This window comes from Heterocephalus glaber, unplaced genomic scaffold, assembly GCF_053883595.1.
Source record: "Heterocephalus glaber isolate CG9 unplaced genomic scaffold, H.glaber_assembly_v1.0 deba00001461, whole genome shotgun sequence".
Classification (NCBI taxonomy): Eukaryota; Metazoa; Chordata; class Mammalia; order Rodentia; family Bathyergidae; genus Heterocephalus; species Heterocephalus glaber.
In genome coordinates, this window is record NW_028258308.1 from 29,779,583 (window position 1) to 29,804,569 (window position 24,987).

At 39.8% G+C, this 24,987-nt stretch overlaps 1 protein-coding gene across 6 annotated transcripts in view; it reads right to left on the reverse strand.

Annotated features, from left to right (window-relative positions):
* Window positions 1-24,987, reverse strand: part of Mfhas1 (multifunctional ROCO family signaling regulator 1) — a 91,865-nt gene that overhangs the window by 44,691 nt on the left and 22,187 nt on the right. Inside the window, exon 2 of one of the 6 annotated variants that reach the window (XM_087217225.1) lies at window positions 16,779-20,778. The exons of the other annotated variants lie outside the window; for them this stretch is intronic. Within the exon in view, the coding sequence (XP_087073351.1) occupies window positions 20,771-20,778 (8 nt within the window). The 3' untranslated portion in view covers window positions 16,779-20,770. Of the gene's footprint in view, window positions 1-16,778; window positions 20,779-24,987 lie in introns of those variants that run through there. 6 annotated transcript variants of the gene reach the window in all.

The following is a 24,987-nucleotide window of genomic DNA, read 5'->3' on the forward strand; positions in this document are numbered from 1 at the left end:
ATGTAAAGCAGAGCCCTTAGAGCACCTCATGAGGACATCACTTCCCCAAATGCAAACAACAGCCCATGACAGCAACGGAGGCTGCCCCCTCTCCAAGAAAGAGCAATCACTGCAGGACAACTGAATTGCCCCTTAAGCCACAAGATTCCTCCCAAGCTACAAAACCAGAACAGAGGTAATGCTCAGCCAGGCTGTAGCCCACACCAGCAAATCCATAAAGACTGACCTTGTTCTGTGAGTGGGGCAGTCTGAACCTCCACATCAGTATGTGCCCCTTTCAGCTGCTCCGGCCGAAGCCCCCTTCCCTATTTCTCTTACTTTCTCACTCTGCCTAATAAATCTGCCTATGCCTCACACCAACATGCCCTGGAATGCTTTTCTCTGAGGAGAGCCAATGAACTTACTCCATGTGTGGGGTGGGGGCAGTTGAAGTCCCCATCACTTCTTGCTTGAACTCCTGAAAAAGTGTCTCCTATCCCACCTCCCAGCTCTCATCCCGGCCTATTCACCACACACCCTCCAGGGGCTTTTAAGATCTTTAAAATGTTCTCAGCTCAAAAGCCACCACTGGCTTTTCAACTCTCATGGAATACCTCTGTGGCACCAGCACCCTCTGATCTTACTCCTCACCTTCCCCAAGCTGCAGCCTCCTTGCTGTGCCTCAAACAACGCTGCTGTCTTGAGACCTTTGCACTTTTCTCTCCAATGGAAAGAAATGCTCATCCTCACATAACAATGTTGCTCCTTCCCTCATTTCATTCGTGGCTCTGCTCAAATACCACTCACCACAGAGGTTTTCCTTGGTTGCTTTACTTAAAACAGTATCCCCCTCCATCCTCTGCCTGTCCTCATTAGCGTGTAAAATCCTTAAAAGCAATGGCTTCTTTTAGTGCCCTCCACGGTCTCTGATACACTGCAGACACTTGGATGTTGGCTGAATACATGTATGAATTTATTACACATCTACCATGTGCAGTGACAACTAGATGGATAAATGAATGAATGAATTCTAACCAACAGAATTCAAATTAACAGGGACTTAGAGGCTGCTTTTGCCAAAAGCACTGACTCTTCACTTGGACCTGCAGATGCCCAATGCGTAACTAAAAGCAGAATAAAAGCCTGACCTGATCGTCTTCATGTTTTATCTGCCTCCCTTATTAACTTAAACTTTGGATCGGATTCCGGTTGTTCAGTCTTAAATTTACCTAACCTCTCTCCTCCTTCTTTAAGACTGAAGACACCAAGATAAGGGTAACTAAGATATTTTTAAGATTCTAGAAATAATGAACCTTGAGGGCAGATCACCTCATGATGGGGCTGCCCTGCTAAGAGGGAACAGAGGCATTCTTGGGAAGCAAACTTCCCTGGCAAGCAACAGTGACTCCCTTTGCAAGACCTCACAGAACCAAGCTTGAAATACCTCTCAGGCAGACCCCAGTTTGACCAAGACTGCTCATCTGTGCACATCTCTTGCCTCCACTTTTGTTCCTTCCCTACATAACCTTGTAGCTCCCATTATTAGCACCCCAGAATATAGAACTCAGGACACTCATCTCTCTGCTTCCCAGGGTAGCCACTGAATAATAAATTCCCGCTTTATTTCCATTGCTCCTCATGTCTGATCAAACTCTCCAGAGGGGGATGGCAGAGCCCAGTCCACTGGGGATCCCCTGTAACAGTGCTAATGGCTTAAGACTAAGATTTCTCAGGACAATCCTTGATCAACACGAGGCTAACTCTAATGATTAAAAATCAAAGGTGGCAGGAAGAATGGGGCAACTAAAACATACAGTGAATGATTAAATTAAAAATTTATTACAGTAAGAGACATGTTGCCATTTATTCCCCTAAAAATACTTTCCATCACTTTAAACACACTTACCCCACCGTTCTTGTTACTTTCTGAATCAGTTCTGGATGTCCTCTTTTTACTAGGTGTGATCAAAAATACAGTGAATGCTCCTGCTGAGTGCCATGTAACAGAAAGGCAGACCCATAAACACATTACAATGCATCCACATCTACCTTATTCACTAGTTCTAGCATGCTGAGACTTCTGGCTTTTCTCCAAAGTCCTAATGACCACGAAAGGTAAATGTTTTGAATTGATTCAGGACATTAAGACAGCCACAGTAGCACAACTAAAAATACTCACAAAAGAGGACTTCCAGAACTACTTCAGAAAGTGACAAAAATGATGGGATCAGCGTGTTCAAAGCAAGGGAAAGTATTTTGAGGGTGATTAATGGCATCGTGCCTCTCACTGTAATACCTTTATAAAAGCTGAAACATTCACCATTTTTTTAGACCACATCTTGTATTTGCCTATACTAAGTGTAGGAACAGAAATAATACACTCTTCTTGAAAGGCAACTGAGTAATAGTAGTTCAGAACCCTAAAACTATACTGGCAGGAGACAGTTTCCAGGGTTGTCCACATTTCTGAAAACACTAACACCTTTCATTTGGGAACATCTTTTCAAGAAGGTGGGAATAGAGAATGACTCTAAAAGATTGAGATAGTGTCTCCCTCTGGAGCAAACGGCAGACTTTGTTAATTCCAGAATAATGAAGAAAATGTCTCCCTCCAGGGGAATGGTCAGGCAGGGCCTATCACCCATTATTAAAGAAATATACTCAGGGTTCCTCAACTGTAAACCAACCTAGAGTGGGTATAGCATCCTCAGCCCTCTCCACATCACCCCAATAAGATATGGAGGGCAAAGGAGCCAGGCCAATGTTAAGCTCATGCTGTTTGTTGTACAGTAAGGAAGGAAAATCTGTGCCTCTGAGCCGGGAGTCCTATGTGTTCTGCCAGCCTCCATGACACTGAGGTAGGCTCACTTGTTAGCTTCAAAGCAAGGTAATATCTCAGGCTCTTCGCAATTCTTGACATATGTGTTCATGCATATCTAATGGCCAAGTGAAGGAAGGCACCTCCTTGCACACACAAAGACCCATATGCAGTCAGCTCTTTGCACAATCACACACTCAGGAAGTGTGTCTTCACTAACTGAAACTCAGCTTTATCATAAATTTTGAAAGGAATATTTCCACACCACAACAATTTCAAATAGTAGGCATCCAAAGTCATGTACTGGACAACTATATGCTCAGCTCATATCTCACAATGCACTCTAACAATCCATCCTAAGAAAACAGTCTTGGGTGTACCCAAGAATTATAATATGATGATTTTCAATGCAATAATTTAATGACAAGATAGAAGAAAAAGAACGTACACTGCCAACAATTTAGGAATGGTTCAATTAAGGCATGGGTTTGCCGTGGGACACAGGTGTTGATAACAGATAATGTTTTAAAAGAATAAAGATGAAGTTTAAATTTTAATGACAGCATGTACCAAATAGTAACTGTGCTTATCTCTGAATGATAAGAGATTTTTACTTTTTTCTTTCTACTTCTATGCACTGACAATAAACATATTTTGTTTTCATAATTATTAAAATAAAATGCTACTCTAAAGAATAGGTTTTTTGTGATTGATAAACAGAACATCCATGTATCAGAGCAAAGAGAACCACAAGCTTGGAGGTAAAATTTATGGCCCAAATCATTGTTAACAAAATGCACAACACAGAGGCATCAAAGACCAGGACCCCTAGATGAGACAGCCACAGGGTGTGGAGGTTTTGTTTCTAGTACACAAATTAAGAAATACCTGGACAGATAAGGTTTGTTTGGATAGATGGAGTTTACTTAGACTGTAAGAAGAAAACAAAATATGACCTAGAATAGGAATCTATTATTGATGAAGCAGCTGACAGTTATACCACTATGCTTAAAACACACTATGCTTAAAAACTGCCATATGTTAACGTCCTGATGAAAACATCTCCTTACATATGTATAAACCAATTCTGCAGTAAATTCCCTGCACATTCCACATTTTCAGAAAGCACATGTTTACTGAAACTCTACCTCATCATAAATCCTGAAAGGAAGATTTCTATTCCCTACCACTTAAAACCACTGACATCTAGAGTCAAATCACTGATCATGACATACTCTGCTCAATATAGCCAACACTTGGTATAGCCCATCTAGAGGAATAACCTCCATTTCCCACCATATTTATGCTTAAAAAACCTAAATGTTGGGAAGGGGAGTAAATTGGATATGGCACAAATAGGAATTATAAAAGAATTCCTCCCTATTTTGGGGATGTTTCCCCATCGTCTAATAAAGGTGAGAAAAGACAGCACACCCTAGACACCAGGCTAACCAGACTGCTGGGAAGCTCACTGGAGACCACTGGTTTCCACACCCAGGCAGTCCTGGCTCATCCTCCCCCTCTGGCTCTAAGTGGGACTCAGGATGGCCCGCCTTAGCCGCAGAGTCTGAAGATGCTGCATTCTCATCTTCACTCATTTCTACAACACTTATCATAACAGCTCTCCTCCTGACCTTCAAAGAAAGGCTTGTGACACCAATTTACTCATGGCTGAACCCACATTAGCCATTTTGAGGTTCTACTCTGTACCTTATAATGAGCCCACTGGGCTTAAAAATGAAGAAAACATGGGCTGGGGATTTAGCTCAGTGGTTCCAGCGCCTGCCTCGCAAGCGCAAGGTCCCAAGTTCGAGCCCTGGTACCAAAAAAAAAAAAAATGAAAACAAAAAGGCCAAGTCTTCCTACTTCATTTTCTTCTTCATCACAAACAAAAGTGAAAGGCATCAACACAAACAGACACAAGTAGAACTGCAAAAAGTCTCTCGGGGAACTCAAAAAAATACCTCATTGGTTAACCTGAAACTGAAATATTAAAATACTTCATGAAGGGCCAAGGATTTAGCTCAGTGGTTCCAGCACCTGCCTCACAAGTGCAAGGTCCTGAGTTCGAGCCCCGGTACCAAAAAAGAAAAATATTTCATGAGATGAAGACAAGTCTTCTGCCTAATAATAGAGCTAGGAAGTTATTTTTAAACAATAAGTAAATTATTCAATGGAGAACACACAGCTTTTAGTCTTTACATAAGGACTTTTCCTCTTAAAGGAAACAAATGAAAACCATACTCAGACACAGGCCACCAACCCATAGGCTACTTCACACAAAGGGACTAACGGTCCACAGCACTTTCACCAGGCAGTGCCAAGTCGGCTTTCCTGTGCAAAACTGGTTTGGAAAAAAGTAGGCAAATCAAATTACCATATTTTTTTTCCGAATGTAGGAAAGGGACTGACTTCTGAGTTCAAACCACCATTATACTTATTTTCCTCTAAGTGGCTAAGTGATTGAATTTACCACTTCCTCCCAATAACACAGGGAAGCTAAAATGATAGTACTCTGCAGTAATTAACTCAAAAAGTCCACAGTTCCCTGACCTTCTCCTTTCCCAGCCCAGATACTCAGGTGTGCGTGTCTGTGGGCATGCCTAGGGTGTGCACGTTCTGTGTCTGCAAAAAGAACACATGGTTATCATAACGACATTCACCCAGTCTCACATTTGTGCCTTTACACTTCCCTCACTATTCAGACCAAGTCTGAAGCCAAAAGAGCCTCCCCAGGGCACAGAATGCATTGTGTGTTCTGCTGCAGAATGGAGCAGGCTAGGTGGCTACTTATTGTTGTCAGGGGAAACTCTGCTTTACATAAATAAACTATTGCTTTGTCTAAACTGCAAACAGGTAAGGGTAGATAAGCTTCACTTTCTAGCAAGGGCAAAAGTTATCTCCTTTTCCTTTCTCTCAGAGAGAACCAAATCCTAAGAGATGTTAATAGCTCAAAGCCCTCATTGCCTGCAGTGACCCAGAAAAATTCTGATTTGAGAAACTGTCTTTCCTGTAAATACTCTGAGACAGAAAGTAACTAGTTCTCCAAAGAAGCTACTAGAAACGTCAGTTTGGTAGAAACTTCCAGGAAAACAAAGCATTAAATTACTTAAGCCTCAGAGTTTGAAATCTTTACCTTGAGCAGCAAGCCTCTTCTGCAGAAGCCAATTTTATAGGATCTATTCTTGATTAGGTTTGAGGCTACCAAAACCAAAAATCAGAGTATAAACTTTTAAATTCAGCAGTGACTACGGCCTATTAAACCAGTTAGCATTTATGAATTATTAGTTCTCAGTTCCACCCTTTGGTAAACCTCAATAGTCACTTAAAGTTCTCTTTCATTCACTCAAATGCAAATAATTTAACGGGAGTGTAAAATTTGCACTAATAATTTCTCACTTTTTATAAAATGTTTAAAGCAGTAGTAACTTTCACTGATGCCCAACCTAAAAATGTTTCTCATGTTAAAGAGGCTGACTGCAGTGCTAATATTTTAACAATGAATTCTATTCATAGTAGAATTTTTTAACTGGAAGAGACTTTAGAGATCATTTAATACAGCTCCTCATTTTAAAGATTAGTACACAAGACCAGAGAGTTGAAAAGTCCAAAGTCACAGTTTACTAGTACAGATAATATCTGAACACTCATAACTCCTAGGTCAACAGAGTTAAACACCAACCTACCTAGCCCAAGCCTCACGGTTAGGGATCATCTCCATAGAGTTCTTCTCTTTCCAAACCTGCCCCTCACTCCCCTCCAGTGGGTTTCATTTTCAGCCCAAAAGCTCCATCAACAGTTTTACCCTTCGAGCTAATCACCTACCACATTGAACAGTTTTCCTTAAAGTGAATTTCCTCTATGTCATACTACAAAAGTCATACCTAGGGTTAAGTTTCCCTGACTTAAGAGTAAATTCCAAGACTAGGGAGTTAAGATTAAAATTACAAAGTTTAGGGGCGGCCTGTATGTCAATCAACAGATGAATGGATAAAGAAAATATGGTATTTACACACAATGGAGTACACTTTGCTATAAAAAAGATAAACTTGAGTAATTTGTAGGAAAGTTGAGACCATAATGTTAGATGAAATAAACCAGACACACAGCTTAACTGTCACATGCTTTCTCTAATTTGAGAAACTGAAATTATAAATAAAGAACAAAATAAAAGATAGCTAGTAGAGAGTGGGGGCAGATCTTTCTCAAATAGAAAGGGGACCAAGAGATGGAAGGAGGCAGGGGGAGTGTAGGAAAAGGGAATTAAGATGTGCTGTGTACATGTACCAGCTCCATCCAGGGAATATAGACATTACACATTACAAATATGTCCTGCTTATCACAACTTTTTAAAAAAGTTTAGAGACTTGGTGTGTAGCACAGTGGTAGAGTTCATGCTTAGCACACAAAAGGCCTTAGGATCAACCCCTAGCATCACACACACACACACACACACACACACACACACACACAAACGTTTTCTCTTTTCATTAAACTTTGTTTTCAGAATCCACCAATTATATGCCCCCAAATTATACTTTTCCTTGGTGGTATGGTTTAGTTTGGGTGTTTTATTAATAGGAACTAGACTCTGTTGACAGATCCCTGATATTGACATTTAGCATTCCTCTGGTACTTAACCCGTGCAAAACTCTGTTGTTTAAGTCAGTACCACTATGGCAAGTGAGTAGGATGCTAGGCCTCACAGAGACACAGAATGAGTACCAGAAAGCTGCTATTTAAGTGAGGTTTGTAAGTAACAAAACAGCCTCTTCAAATTCTATATGTGGGGTTCCTATCTAAACAAAACTAATTTGCTTGGCAGTTTAACCAAATATAGCAGGCCATGCTGTACTACAAAATGGAGTTTTCACATGTTGGTAAACAATCTGGGAATAGAAAATTTAAGGTTCTTATCCACTGCTGCAAAACAGAGCTGAAAACAAAACCCTGTTCTCTCATGTTATACCTTTTCCTCTTGCCTTATTTTTTTCCTTCCATTCACTAACACTTTAACCAAAGAAAACACTTAAAATAAAAACAAATACAGGAAGTTAATCCAACTAAAACACTTGGAAAAATATTAAACTATGATATGGAAAATAATATTAAACTAAGGTACTGGAAAAATAGGAAGTTTTGAGGCTTCCTGTGAAACAAAGGTATTTTGGTTTATGAGACTTTAGGAATCAGCCTGTCCTACACTCTCAGTATGTCCTCAGTAATGAAGTATTTTCTCTGGACAAAGCCAAAGCTTAAGTGCAAATTCTAGGTCATCAAGCAGATGACTAATAAGGGCTGAGTGCTACCTCAGAAGTAGCCTGGCACAGGCCAGTTTGGGAGCATGGGGAGAGCGATGTCGGAGGGCAAGCTTCTGCTCAGCAGCACCAACCCCTGCTCCCTGGAGTCACCCACAGCAAATATCCCATTTTCCAAGGAGCTAAGGTTCCAAGAGTGCCAGGCACAGTACTGATGGCCTGGGCATGAGTACTAAAAGCTACTGGGGAGGTTTTATACCCAGCATCTGCTGGTCTACATGGCTTTAGATCCAGTGGAAACATTCCTTTCTTTGTAAATAATGGGTTCTCTGGACACCATTGGCCTCATTAAGGCTGAGATTCCAACTTCCAAAGCCATTTGCCATTGATGCTTTTACTAACCATGCATTGACTAGGTTCTGAAGTATAGACAACAAGCTTTCTATTTTTTGTTTTCCCTACTAGGGTACAGCCAACTGCCACACCCCACCACATGAAGCTCTAGCCTGGCTGCCCTCAGAACAAAGGTTTGCGATACACTTCATTACTGGCTGGAATGTTTGTGATACAATTCATTAGGCTGAAGTTGTTTATAGCCCTAGTAAGGGAAACGTACATGCTGAGAGAAGGGCATGGTCCTCCCTTGAAAATACTTAAGGTCAGAGCTGTTTACATTTCCACAAAAACATTTCTGCACAGACATATTTCAGTCTTACTCTATGAATGGGAAGATGGCCTTAAAAAAAACAATACACTCTAAAGGAACCAGAGGTCCTGACTATTCTCAGTGGCCACACCACTGTGTGACTCAGTCCTGTCCCCACTCTCAAGTCTCTGATTTCCCCCTACCTGCTCCACTTTCTCCTATCAAATGACAATATCACCAGTCATCATGCTTATTTAGCTACACTGTGTGTACATACACCAGTCCATACATACATATCTGCAGGCCCCATAAAAAACCTGAGGCTTCCAAAAAAAAAAAATCCTGAGGCTTATAATACCCCATATTGTCCCCTAATATTCTGAGGCCATTACCTTTTAGCTGAACAGATAAACTCCTGTCCTGCCTGCCCTGTCCCTCTCAGAATGAAGGGGAATACTAGGGTGCTGTATTGAGAACCTCAGTAAAACCAGCAAAGGCAGGAGGGGAGCAGAACCTGACTCTTAACCACAGTTCCAGAATCCCAGACAATTGTTTTGTTCCTTAAAATGCACAAACGCCCAAGATGTCTGCCCATTATTCTAACAACAACAAAGTTATTTGTATTATGAGTTCCTGGCACATACAAGGCAAGCAGCATGAGTAGGTCCTGGCTACATTCTGTCAAGGCTGCCTAGTTGTTGTAAATGAAATGGGTCTGTCTTCCCTAATACTGTTTGTGAAGGATGTTCATTAATCCTATTTGCAATTCCCATCCTGTACTTTATAGAAGAAACCAAATCCCATGAATACCTTGGTGTGTTTTTCTTATAGAAAAATTATGAAAGTATAAATATTTTGGATCAAAAAAATAGTTCCTAAATAATGGACATTGTATAGAGTTGTCTTGATTTAGCAAATAAAAATACAGGATGACCAATTAAATCTGAATATTGCATGAAACATGCTTATATTAAAGCATTATTCAGTGCTTACCTGAAATTTGAATTTAATAATTCATGCACGTATATGTCATGACTATAATTAACACTTTATTGTTTATCTGAAATTCAGATTTAACTTGGCATTCTATATTTGATCTGCAATGTCAACATTACTGGGACCTGGGAAAACAAAGATGAATCAAGGCACTGCATGTGACCCCCAGGGGCTCACTGTCTAATCAAAGAACCAGAGATGAATAAGAATCATAAAGATGACAGTAAAGGATTAGAGGCACTTACCAAGTGTTTCACTGGGAGATACGGGGGAATGAGATATTAAGTCCTGATTTCAATGCACACTAACATCCTTATCCCTCACAATTAAAACAAAGATTATAGATATATTCTATAATTCTATATATTCTACTGCGTATTTAATCCTGATTCATGAACTTGCTAAGTGTTCTAAAAGTTCTTCCTTGACCAGATAATATCCACCATTCCCCCTTCAAGAGTGAAATTCACAATAAGTAAGCCCTGAGCCAGGCCAACATTTCTGAAACTTTCAGCAGTTGCCTTGATAATAACCTCCAAAGAATCTATGTAAAAACAGCACCATGGGTTGCATGCAGTAGGTGCTCATAAGGGTCATTTGGGTAAGAAAACAGAAGCTTACTAAGTCTACATCAACTTCACATGCAAGCCCAAGACCTGAACATTTGAGAACAATGAATGGTAAAGAATAAACCTTTCTGTTATTACTGGCATGGAAGCCAATTACTGTCAGTCATCAGAAAGAAGTTAGAGAACGCTAGCCATTAAGCAGATGCAAAAAGACAGAAGAGAAAGTAGTCAAGTTGTTTACCATGCCAAGTCATCTTCATTACTCACCTGCTCTGAGCTAGTGGTCTGAAAGTTAACCTGCCTCAGAATTACAGTTCAGAAGATGGTCTTCTCCATTTCTGCTGAAGGGAAGATTCTCCATGTAATTCTCATATGCACAGCCCTAAAAGGAAGACTTTGGGCTCATATTTGGAAAACATTCCAGCTGCTTTTGCACCAGCAGCCAGGGGAGCTGAGAAAGGCACATGAGTTAACTGCTCAGGAGAGGTCAAGCAAAAACGATGTTGGAGCCACCTGCCCCTTGCTCACGTCAGCCACAAATGGTGCAGTCCCTTCAACCATGTATAATAATATATTTGGATATGTATAATAAAAACATGTTTTTTATTATACATAAGTAATATATATAAAACATTTAGGCAGTATTTGTATAAAATTTTCAAGAGCACAAACAAGTGCCAAGAGTACAAATGGATTTAAATAATTTTAATTAAAAATAAGCTCAAAATCATTCTTGTATTTTGTAAATTCAAGAGATATACTGTGTAACTGTCTTCTATCTGCTAAAAAAAAAAGAGACTTTTACAAGTAAATTTAAATACATAAAACAAGTTTTCTGATACATTTGGGCAAGTTTCATTTACTGATTCATATGCACTGCTATGAATAATCTACCTGCACCAATTTCTAGTAAACTACTATCTAAACTGCTGACCAAAACACCAAGATGATTCAATTAGCTGAGAGGTATCAAATAAAATGATCTAATAAATCTAATAAATGTGGATCTGGGTCACTCCCCTACCTACAAGCATGACAACTCTTGACCTATCTGTGAGCTAAAGCCATCTGTCTAGTATTTGAACACATGGTGTGGGGAGGTGGGGGGCAGGCATGGTTAAGGAAGCAGGAAGGAAAGGAAATTGTTTACTAAATGTCTACTTATGCCACACCTTGCGCTATGTACTTTTATGTACATGATGTTTTTAACCCTTACTGTAGATGTATGAAATAAGATTTTGCGTTTTCATAACCATGAAAATGGACTTGGGTATCTTCATACTACCTAAATCTAAATCCATCAAACTGCTCTCTTTCAATACTTCTTAACTACTTTTTACTTTTCACTTTTTAACTTTTAAAAATTCTATAAAATGAAAGAACATTTAACATTAATATTTAAAATTTTGGAGTCGCTCAGAAGGCGCCGAATCACCCCACTGCAGACAGGCAGCCACCTGGTTCCACACTACAAAGACTCAGAGGACACCAGACGACCAGACCAAGGTACTGAGTACCGCTGCTCCTGGCCCAGAGGTAGGGGCTTCTGAGTCGCTGTCCCAGTGCTCCTGATCCAGAGGAAGGGGCTTCCCTGTCACCATCCCTCCCGCTGCTCCCGGCCCAGAGGTAGGGGCTTCTGAGCCACCATCCCACTGCTCCTGGTCCAGAGGAAGGGGCTTCCAGGCCACCATCCCTCCCACTGCTCCCAGCCCACAGGAAAGGGCTTTTGGGTCACCATCCCTACCACTGCTCCCGGCCCCTGTCCCACCTCTCCCAGCTCAGAGGAGGTAATCTGTGAAGGCGCTAACAGCCCCCTGCCCCAGTCAAAATGAGAAAACATGTAAATAAGTCTCAGAGCCAGACTTCCAGATCACCCACAGCAACCCCAAAGGGAAATGAGATGGAACACTCTGATACTCAACCACCTGGACCCACTGAACTGGCAACAAAAGGGGATCTGGAAAAAAGGAAATCAGAAATAATTTCTCAGATAACAGGAGAAATTGTGCCCCTAGTGCAAGACATGATTAATAAATCTAGAGAGGAGCTCAGGAACATGATGGAATCCCAACACAGGAAACAAATGGAATCCAGAAAACAGATGCAAATAGATTTCCAGGACATGAAAAACTCCATTGAAAGCCCACACAGCAGAATGAACCAATGTGAGGACAGAATTTCAGATATAGAAGATAAGATTGCAATTAGTGACCAGGAAAAGAAAAATTGCTTCAAAATTATAAGGGAACATGAGAAATCAATCCAGCAGCTGCTAGATGATCCAAAGAAGAATAACATAAGACTGATTGGGCGCAATGAAGAAACAGGAGAGAGTACAGATGACATAAAAAAATCTCTTCACAGAAATAATGACAGAAAACTTCCCAAGCAGGGGAAAAGAGCTTGACATACAGATAAGTGAGGCATATAGGACTCCAAATAGCCTTGATCAAAAAAAATCTACACATAGGCATATAATTGTTAAGATTCCAGAAACACAACAGAAGAACAAAGTTCTACAAGCAGTCAGAGAAAAGAAACAAATCACATACAAAGGAAAGCCCATCAGAATCACACCAGACTTCTCAACACAAACCATCAAGGCAAGAAGAGCTTGGAGTGACATATTCCAAGCCCTAAAAGAAAACAACCTCCAACCCAGATTGATGTACCCTGCAAAACTATTTTTCAAACTTGATGGAGAAATAAGATACTTTCATGACCAAGAGCACCTTAGGAACTTCTTGAATACCAAACCAGCACTCCAAAGATTTTACACAATAGCCTAGGAAGAGACATTGAGGATCACAACCCCAGGAAGCAAAGCAGAATGAACCCATCTGGCATGACAAGAAACTAAATGTAAAGGGGGAGAACCCAACAAAAAGAAAAAGTCATGGCAATAACAAGTCAATACATTTCAGTTATAACCATCAATGTTAATGGTCTAAATTCACCAATCAAAAGAAATAGACTGGCAGAAGGGGTCAAGAAGCAAAATTCAACAATATGCTGCATACAAGAAACACACTTAAGTCAAAAGGAAACTCATAGACTGAAAGTTAAAGAGTGGAAAACAATACTCCATGTGACAGGAACCCGAAAAAAAGCAGGAGGAGCTATCCTCTTGGCAGATCAAGTAGATTTCAAACCAACACGGATTAAGAGAGATGCAGAAGGACACTACATCCTTGTAAAGGGAAGAATCCAAGAGGAAGAGATGACAATCACAAATATCTATGCACCAAACACGAGTGCACCCAACTATATAAAACAAATACTAATGGACATGAAAAGTCATATATGCACTAATACAATTGTAGTGGGGGACCTCAACACCCCACTGTCACAAATAGATAGATCAACTAGACAAAAAATAAGTAATGAAATACTAGAACTCACTGAACTCTTGAACAAATGAACTTAACAGATGTTTACAGAGTCTTCCACCCCACAAAATCAGAATACACATTCTTCTCAGCTGCACATGGGTCATTCTCCAAAATAGACCACATACTCACACATAGAACATGTTTAAGTAAGTGCAAAGGAATTGAAGTTATCCCCTGTATATTATCAGACCATAGTGCGATGAAATTGGAGATCCATAGCAAAAGAAACTCAAAAGATGTCATAAACACATGGAAATTGAACAACACACTTCTGAATAACCAATGGGTCACAGAGGAAATTAAAGAAGAAATCAGACAGTTCCTTCAATTCAATGACAATGACAATACAACATATCGGAATCTATGGGACACAATGAAAGCAGTCTTATGGGGGAAATTCATAGCAGTGAATACTCATATTAGGAAAAGAGAATGAGCCCAATTAAACAACCTGATGCTGAACCTCAAGCTTCTAGAAAAAGAAGAGCAGGACAACCCCAGAGCTCATACAAGGGAGGAAATTATAAAGATCAGAGCAGAAATCAATGCAATGGAGACTAAGAGAATGATACAAAAAATCAATGAAGCCAAGAGTTGGTTCTTCAAAAGAATCAACAAAATTGACAAACCTTTAGTCCACCTTGTCAGAAAAAGGAAAGAAAAGGCCCAAATCCATGCAATTAGGAATGAAAAGGGTGAAATGACAACAGACCCAGCAGAAATCCAGACGATCATCAATACCTACTTCCAGAACCTATACGCCAATAAGATGGACAACACAGAAGAAATGGACAGATTCCTAGATACATATGAATTACCAAAGTTGAACGAAGAAGACCTAAAAATTCTGAACAACCCAATATCAACCAATGAAATTCAAAATGTAATTAAAAACTTATCAACTAAGAAAAGCCCAGGCCCTGATGGCTTCACTGCTGAATTCTACAAGACATTTAGAGAGGAACTGCTGCCATTACTGTTTAAACTCTTCAATGAAATTGAAAGGGAAGCAATACTCCCCAATTCATTCCTGGAAGCAAGCACCACCTTGATCCCCAAAGCAGAAAAAGACCCAACTGAAAAAGAGAACTATAGGCCAATCTCACGAATGAACATAGATGCAAAAATCCTTAATAAGATACTGGCAAATAGAATGCAGAAGATCATCAAGAAGATCATACACCCTGATCAAGTGGGATTCATCCCAGGGATGCAGGGATGTTTCAATGTATGCCAATCAATCAATGTAATACACTATATCAATAGAGCCAAGGACAAAAACCATGTGATTCTCTTCATAGACTCAGAAAAAGCATTTGACAAAATCCAACATGCATTTATGATAAAATCCCTACAAAAAATTAGAATAGATGGTCTCCACCTCAAACTGATACAAGCCATCTATGAAAAACCAACAGCCAATATCATACTAAATGGTCAAAAACTGAAATCTTTCACACTAAAACCAGGAACAAGACAAGGATGTCCACTATCACCACGCTTGTTCAATATAGTTCTGGAAACATTAGCCGCAGCAATTAGACAAGAGAAAGAAATAAAAGGAATAAAGATAGGTAATGAAGAAGTCAAATTGTCATTCTTTGCAGATGACATGATACTCTATATAGAAGACCCCAAGAATTCCATCAAAAGTCTTCTAGACTTAATAACCAAATTCAGTCAAGTAGCTGGTTACAAGGTCAAAAAAAAAAAAATCAATAGCTTTCCTCTACACCAATGACAGACTCACTGAGAGAGAAATAGGGAAAATAATTCCTTTCACAGTAGCATCCAAAAAACTGAAATACCTAGGAATCATCCTAATGAAAGAAATCAAAGTCCTCTTCTCTGAAAACTATGGCACTCTGAAAAGAGAGACTGAAGATGATATCAGGAAATGGACAGACATCCCCTGCTCCTGGGTAGGAAGGATTAATATAGTGAAAATGGCCATACTTCCAAAACTGCTATACAGATTTTATGCAATTCCAATTGAGATTCCAGAAGCATACTTCATGGACCTTGAGAAAACAATCCAAAAATTCATTTGGAACAAGAAGAGACCCAGAATAGCAAAAGCAATTCTAGGTAACAGAGACATGGCAGGGGGTATCACAATCCCCAACCTGCAACTCTACTACAAAGCTACTGTGATAAAAACAGCATGGTATTGGCAAAGAAATAGGCTTGAGGACCAGTGGAACAGATTAGAAGATGCAGAAACAACGCCAGACACACTCAGCCATCTCATCTTCAACAAAGGAGCCAAACACCCTCACTGGAGGAAAGATAGCCTCTTTAATAAATGGTGCTGGAAAAATTGGGCTTCAACTTGCCAAAGATTAAAACTAGACCTGTATCTCTCACCATGCACTAAACTAAAATCAAAATGGATTAAAGAGCTAAATATTAAAATAGAAACTGTGAACCAGTTGGAACAGAGGTTAGGTAGAACCCTTGAAGACATCGGTGTAGGAAATGATTTTATGAACAAAACCTCAGTTGCCTGTGAACTAGCACAAACAATCAACAAGTGGGATCTCTTCTTATTAAAAGGCTTCTGCACAGCAAGAGAAACCACCAGCAGTGTGAAGAGACAACCCACAATGTGGGAAAAAATCTTCACCTGCTCTTTCTCAGACAAAGATCTACTATCTCGAATCTATAAAGAACTTAAAAAGATCAGACCTCCCAAATTGAAAGACCCAATCCAAAAATGGGCATCTGAAATGAACAGACATTTCTCAGACAAAGAAGTAGAAATAGCAAATAAATACATGAAAAAATGTTCAACATCACTGGTCATTTGAGAGATGCAAATGAAAACAACACTGAGATTCCACTTCACTCCAGAAAGAATGGCTGCTATCATGAAATCAACCAATATCAAATGCTGGCGGGGTTGTGGGGAGAAAGGAACCCTGCACCACTGCTGGTGGGAGTGTAGACTGGTGCAAGCACTGTGGAAATCAGTATGGAGATACCTCAAAGAACTAGGACTGGAAGTCCCATTTTACCCTGCTATTCCACTGCTGGGGATCTTCCCCAAAGAATTAAAAGAATCATACCACAGTGATATATGTGCACCTATGTTCATAGCAGCACAGTTTGTGATAGCTAAAACTTGGAAACAGCCCAAATGCCCATCAACTGGAGACTGGATCAAGAAAATGTGGTTTTTTTATAAAATGGAGTACTACTCAGCCATAAAAAATGAGAAATTAGAGACATTTATAGCTAAGTGGATGCACATTGAGGTGATACTCTTAAGTGAAAAAAATAGAACTCACATGAATAAATATCGAATAGTTTCTCTGGTGTGAGAAGCTGAAAGTGTAAATAAGGACTAAATGTAATGTGAAATAGGAAGAAAAGGGGCAAAGGGGAAGGCAGTGGGAGGGCTAGGCAAAAGGATAGAAGGAAATGGGATTAATATGAGAAAATGGAAAAATAGGAACAAAATCTTTGTAAATAAGGAGGAATGGAGGGGTTGAAGGGAGGGCTGGGCAAGGGTGAAAAATAAGAACCAAGAGAGACTATGTAAAGGTGCAAATTTCCAATGATGAATGTCATTATATTGTATACCTAAAATGTACCATTGATTAGAATGATAATGCAAAATAGGAAGAAAAGGTCCAAAAGGGTAGGGGTAGTGGGAGGGGCAGGGGAAAGGAAAGAAGGGAAAGGAAAAATGATGAGAAATGGAAAAAAAGGAAATAAAGGCTTTGTAAATAGGGAAGGGTGGAGGGTGTGAAGGGAGGGCTAGGAATGGGGGAAAAGATAAGAACCAAGATGCATTATGTAAAGGTACAATTCCCAATGAGAAGTGTAATTGTGTTGTATACCTACAATGTACTAGTAAAAGAATTTTTAAAAATATTTAAAATTCTATTCAACATAAGAAAAGTACTAAGTGCCCGTCCACTGTTTGGAGGGTAAGAAGGAACAAAACCGAGTGATCTATTTGACAAGCATCTAGAGCCACCACAACTAAAATGATTATGTAGTGCTGTAAGTACAACCATATTGAAAATGTTTATGTCTTCTGGGTGATGGGTATATTTATTTTCTCATGGCATGAAGGTCTCATAAGTACACATCTATGTCAAAACTTACAAACTGTACAATTAAATATGTGCAGTTTATTTTATGTTGTTTGTACCTCAATATAGCTGAGTTTAAAAAGTGGATACTTGTGGATCAGACCTACATAGAAATAAGACATGTGAAAATAACCATAATTGTATCCATAAATTTCTGAGTCAAAAAAGCATCAATGAACATAAGCTAGGTTTCTAATTTAGCATTTTTCAAAGTATATTCTGTTATACCAATTCCAAATGTTGTTGTCTCACACACACACACACACACACACACACACACGCACAGGTTCCACAGTCAAATCAAGTTTGAGAAACAAAGGTCACAACATTTCTTAATTATGGAACTTTCAGAGGCTTTCTCATATGCTAAGATCTTACAAGGTATATTGGGGAACACTGCTCTGAGACGTGCACTGGCCGGGACTTCAGAGATCAAAGAAGCTGGGGGGGTCTCAAATATCAGCAGGGAGTATAAATGCAGCTCTAAGCTGATAAACCATCTCACCTCCTTTAGTAGCAACCTGGGACAGTGGGCACAACTCAGAGCCACAAGAAGAGTGACAGAGGGAAGTTAGTGAAGATCCACAGATCAAGACATCCTGCAGAAGACCCTCTCTGTGTTAGCATCCTAGGCTACCATAACAACCTTCACAAACTGAGTGGATTAGACCAGAGAAACTAGGTATCTCATAGATCTGGAGGCTGGAAGTCCAAGCAAGGTGCCATCAGGATTGGAAGCTTCTGAGAGCCGGGAAGGAAAGATCTCTTCCAAGTCTCTCTCCTTGGCTTGCAGATAGCTACTGTTTCCCTGTGCTTGTCTATCCAAATCTTTCCTTCTTGTAAGAATCCCAGTCACTGGATTAGGGCCTACCTAATGAACATGACTGCCTCTTGAAAAAACCATATCAACTAAAGCCATCTGCAGTGATCCCAGGACTTAGGACTTCAACACATGAATTGGCTGAGGGTGGGAAAGAAGGGGACATGATTTAACACAAACACCTTCCAATAGTGCTAAAATCACGAGACCATGTCAAGTTGACTGACTTACTCTCCCAAGGAAGCTGGAATCTTACAAGTTTTGTTATTTCTGAGCACCCCTTTGTGTTCTCTGATGCTCCAATTTATACTCTAAATTGGTAAGGTATTCTTGTTTTGTTATGTAAAACTAGACTATAAAAAGTTTCTCCTTCGATACTTATATATTGTTTTTTACTACAGATTCATTCATCAGCATATTTGTGTATATTAAGACAAAGGGTTGGATGGGATCACTCAGGATGTAATAGGAGGTACTGGCAAACCATAGCCATGGCCACTGCTGATTTTGCATGACCCAGGAGTTAAGGGTGGTTTTTGCATTTTAAAATGGTTAAAAATAATAGTTTGGAGACATAACTATTTGAAATTCAAATATTAGCATCTATAAATAGCTTTACTGGAACGCAGCCACATGATTTGTTGACATGAAGCCCATGGCTGCTTTCTGCTACAGCAGCAGAGGTGAACAGCTTCCATGAATTCATGGTCCCCAGAAGTCCCCAGAAGTGTGCCAGGCCCTCAGGAAGTGAGGAGGGAGAGGCAGCTTAAGGACACACACCCCGGTGGCCTAGAGTCCTCAGATGCTGGGATAAAGGGGTACATCCAGCCAAGGAGCAGGGGGAGAGCCCAATGTCAGGTGAGATACAACCACAACATGGCATCCTGAAAGGAAAACATCCAGATGGCAGGGGAGGGAGGTAACTACAGTGGGGTCAATGCAAGGAGCACAGAGGACTGACCATGGAGCACACGGGGATCAAACCCAGGGTTTTACACATGTTAAACAGATGCTCTTCCAATGAGTTACTAATACCCTACATCTAGCATTAATCCCATTTTTCAAATAAGGAAGTGGCAGCTCAGAGATTAATCTGCAAAGATTATCTACTTTGGAGGAGGATCTAGGATTTGAAACCACATTTGACTAGCTCAAAAATCTTCTGTATTCTTGTATTCTCTCTTGTATTCTTCTGCAGTACCTCACAATGCCCCTAAAAAACTTCTCAAGTAATGTGGGTATGGCCGCTCCCTCTCAGACCTGCAAATCACTGACCAAGAGCAAAGGTACTGTCAGGGAAATGCACACAGGCCTGGGGTTCCATACAGACAACACAGAAGAAAACATGGAAGCCACCCAACTTGCAGAACATCATCCCTGGGTACACTCTTGTCAGTGGCAGACATCCATAAACACGGACTATGTGCTGCATGTCCCCATTGTCATATCTGATTGCTAAGGTAGGGCCATTCCATGTAGAAATAATAACAACCCCCTGCTTTCCCAGTCCCTGAGAAAATACACACCAGTTAGAAGGTGAAAGTATGCATTCTGCCCCCTTTCCATTTTATGGCATAGATCGCTACACTATGAAATCATCTAGACCATTTCTTAAGACTAACGGCTCAAGGCATTCAACCAATAACTAAAGTATGAGTCAGCATGAGGTCATGGTAAGTAATGGTAAACTACACCGAGATTCTTCTTTAAAAAGCTTAAGAGCTGCCTGTGCTCTCAGCAGACTTCTAATTTTCATGCAAATTGAATCACTGGTCTCATTTCTATTTTCTAAGGCTCATATGCATACATGTTTATGTATATGTGTGCACACAGATCCACAACTACTTAGTTCTTCAGTATGAAAACCCAAACAAATTTTTACAGTTACTATAATAAACACAACAATGACTGAGAGCTGTACTCTACAGTCCCTCACTAACGATTATGACAGAAGTCTATGCTGTCCTTTAATTTCACACCTAATTATTTTAAGCTGGGGCAACATCAGATTCATTCATATGCCAATCCATTGTAATGCCAATAAAAATATTTTATGAGTACACAGAACATCTATTGAACTGAATAAAGCAAACTAGACAGGGTAAAATGCATACCTTGGAACAAAAAACTTGAGGCTTTTTGTTGATGGCCACAGGCTTGAGAGGTAACCAATGCCAAGAGTCACTGAATTAAAAAGCTAACAAGAAAAAAATCTTCTATTAGTTAAATCATATAAAATTGCTACTTTTGTAGGTCAAAAATGATTGGAATGAAAAATTCCATGTGGTTCAACCTAATAGAACATAATAATACAACCTAAGATGGACAATTTGGACGTCTATCTAGTAGTATATCTAGTGAGTTCCACTTAACAAAGTATGCAGGTACAGAGGATATAATGACAAGGCATAAGCTAAGCTAACATGTTCCCACCAGCTTGAACTACCAGAGGTACAAGCATGACTGTCTCACCACGGGGTGGCTTATACCAACTGATGGGACTGTCCCAAGCCACCCAATGGGTCAGTCATGCATGTACAGCTCCATTATGAACGTGTCAATGTGAAAAAGTATGTTTTAAGATATCTGAGGATATCATTTTAATCAGAAATTATTTTCTAAATTATCTTTAGTAAGGTAAAATTTACATGTTACAAAATTCATAATTTAAGTTTAGAATTCAGTGAGTTTTGACAAAGGTATCCAGTCTTGTAACCTCCACCACAATCATGATATGGAATATTTCCATGACCCAAAGCAGTTCCCTTGTACCCCTTTGCAGTCAGTCAATCCCTTCCCAAGCTGCCAGCCCCTCATATTCTTTCTGTCACTACAGCAGTTCTGCCTTTTCAAGAATTCCATATGAATGAACTCATACAGTATTTATTCTTTTATGTCTGGCTTCTTTCACTTAGCATAATGCTTCGGAGATTCATCCATATTGTTTTATCAGATGTTCATTTCTTTTCAATGCTAAGTAGTATAGCACAATTTGTCTAACCGTTCACCATACAGATTGTTTCCAGTATTCAGCTATTACAGAGAAAGCTGTTAGGGAAGTTTGTATACATGTCTTTTTAAAACTCTTTAACCCTAACTCCCACTTAGTTGACCTCAGCAGAAACAAGCACTCACCTGAATTGTTTGTTACTGCATATTCACTTTCACGTTCTATAGCCACAACCCTCTGAACACTTGCTCTGTGGCCTGTACATTTCTCCAGACCATATCATCAAGGCGTTTCTAACCTCTGTTCTGATCATCTGATGCCTTCATCGTCAGCCTGCCTCTGACAACCTTTTTCCAAGTTTGCTGGTCCTAAAACTACTACAGCCTATTTCACTTGCAGTCTGGGCCTTATCCAAAAAAGCTGTAATTACAGAAGAAGAAATGAGGAAAGCCATTTTCCATCCTAACACCAACAAAACTGCTAATGGCCAAGAGGACTATTCATTGAGCAACTCACTAAGCAACAAGAAGGCCCTGTCCCTCATTCCTCCTCCTCCTCCTCACCTTGTATCTACACATCAGTAGACACAATGTCTTCATATTAAAAATTACCAAGTAAACCTATTTTCAATGTTCTTTGGACCAAATTCATATCTTAAAATAGTCTTTTGTGGACCTAGATGTGTTTCAGGTAAGTCAAAATATGAAAGACTACACAAAAATGTTTTGGTGACATTGCTTTTTTAATTTTTTCTAAAATACTCACACATATTTACCATCTTACAGAACCACAATAGGCATAAAATTACCTACTCCCTTCCTTTAATTTGTGCCAGCTACCTACCAGAGAGTTTTGAAATTTATCATGCAATGGTTACATCCCAGGATTAAAACCCTTGAACTTGATGTCACTTGGCAATCACTTTACACTCATCTACAGGCTCTAGAGAAGACAGAGACAGAAAAAGAAAAAAAGGGCAGGCACAAAGATAAATGAGAGGATAGACTGAGATAGGATGACATCAAATAGTTACATAAAATAGTGCTGAATCTTCTCATACAAAAGATTATTTGAATCTCTTTTAATTCTAAGTATGAATACCATACTACCTACTAAGAAGGATGTGTCACTTTGTCATTGCTGGGACTCAATACCCAACACCAACAAATTTAGGGAGGAGAGGTTTACTTTGAGTAACAGTTCTCAGTAGTTTCAATCCATAGTCCACTGGCTCAGGCAGAAGCTGCACGGTAAAAGGGTCCAGAAGCTGAGAGCTAGAGAGGGTCACTCACCCCAGTGACATTTTGTCCTACCAGACCTCACCTCCCAACATCGAAGTGAGCTACAGCACCCCCATGGTCCCATGGTCCAATCAGCTTCCAAAAGCCCTGACTCGGCGCATGAGGCTCTTGGGAGATATCTAGATATAAACCATAACAAAGGATACCCAGTTTCTGAACAAATCAATTAGGAGTTCATCTTAGTAAGTAAATAAAGTTTCACTCTCAGCATGAGAGGCCGAAAAACTATTTCCCAATAAAGGGGTAGCTCCACTTAGTTTAATAAAACTTGAAGGGCATTATGGCCCATCCCTGTAACCCCAACTACTTAAAGATCCTGACTCAAAATAAAAATGGCTGGGGATATAGCTCAGTGTCTACCCCAAAAATAAAACAGAAAAACAAACCAACACTTAACGCAGAAATTAGAAACTTCTGGATATAACAATTAAACATGGGTCCCACAAGGTACAGGAGATGGAGGAAGAGACTAGGAGTGACCCCGACTCAGATGGAATCAGACAGAGATGTCACCCAGGAAAGCCCTGGAGAAGCAGAGTCACACTGAAAAACAGCAGATGACACACAACATTAGTATCTCCCTAGAAAGCTTCTCTTAGTTTTAGAAGGTGGCTGTTAAGTACAATTTCGTATCGCTCAACTGTCAAATCTTCAGCTACTCAAGGTGAGCTGCCTATAACTTCTCTGTTGTTCATTATTATCAAAACTGAGTTGCCGCTGTTAAACCACTGAACTACCTAATCCAACTACTATTTGTTCCCAAATTTGATATTCAGAATCTTAGAGGAATTTGATTTCATAGAACAAAAAGATCAAAGGCTGTTATAAATAAAGCAGCTAGAGTTCTATTATTTTACTCAGAAAGATAGAAAAACTAAGGCAGGGATTATTCCTATTAGAGAACAGCTATCCTCCATCCCCTCTCCCCATCTCTTGCTCGGTCAGTTGGCCATGGGCACAGTGTAGCCAATTGCAAAAGCTCAGATCCCTGCTAACCTGAAAATGAGGCGATGACAGAGGCTTAACTCCTGGTTCCAATGGGGCTTGGTTAGGCAATTTTTGGAAAGTTTTACTTTCAGTTAAAGTAGCTTTATCATTCTTTTTCTCTAGCAGGAAGAACACAGAAAAAGAGAGGTAGGGAACCCAATAGAGCTGCTCTTCACCCTTAACCCATACCCACCTGAGTCCTGCCCATGACAGATACTCTGCCTGCCCCAAGTTCTCCCTCTACCTGAGCACCACTGTTTCAGCAGGCACTGAAATGGGAAGCTGGAAAAGGGATGGATGCCTATGTATAAGGATCAGTCTTAGGCATGGTAACAAAGGTGATACTGAGTGGCCTGAGTCTCTTCTCTCTCCCTGATAGCCTTACCTATTCCTACAAACACTGGCTGCCTCATTTATTATAACTTCAGAAATGGAAAACATTCATATTACTACTTGGATCTCTCCAAGTAAGCAATTACTTCAATGAATCCTAAAATAAAGTTGATAGGAATTCATGAATCCAAAAAGTACAGTTCCCTTGTATCATCAGCCTACTTTAAAGGATGGGAAAATAGAGATCTGACAGAAGACAATTTTTATCTCATCATTTCCAAATAACTATAAATTTAAAAAGTGACACTAGGAAAAAAGTGAGATGACAGTATGATCTATTTCTAGCTACAGTTCAGCCACACATGATATAGTTACAGTATTTCCTATATTACCAAGATACACTAGTATAATACAGAAGGAAAACTCCACAGGTCTTCAGATTGAAGGAAATAAGATGATAAAGCTGATAGATTGAGTTCTTCCAAGGAAGAATAGGAGAAATAAAGATAGTATAAGGCAGTCAAGGAAAATTGGAATTTTTAAGTTGTACTTTTAAAACTGCAGCTTCAGGACACAGTTCCCCAAGGTTACAATGCCTTCTTCACCCCAGGCCTGCTCTTCTCTCAGGCTCCTCCTAAATTCCTAAGAGGCTTAAAAGTACAGTAAGTCCATAAATTTGGCTTGTTTTTTCCCCCAACACTATAAACCTATACATTCCAAAGACTTTCATTTTCAAAGAAACAGTACTATTGAGTTCCAAATCTCCAAACTTCAAACAAATGTAAATGGTTTGCATTTTTGTTTTTTCAAAAGAAGAGAGACTTATTATTCCAGG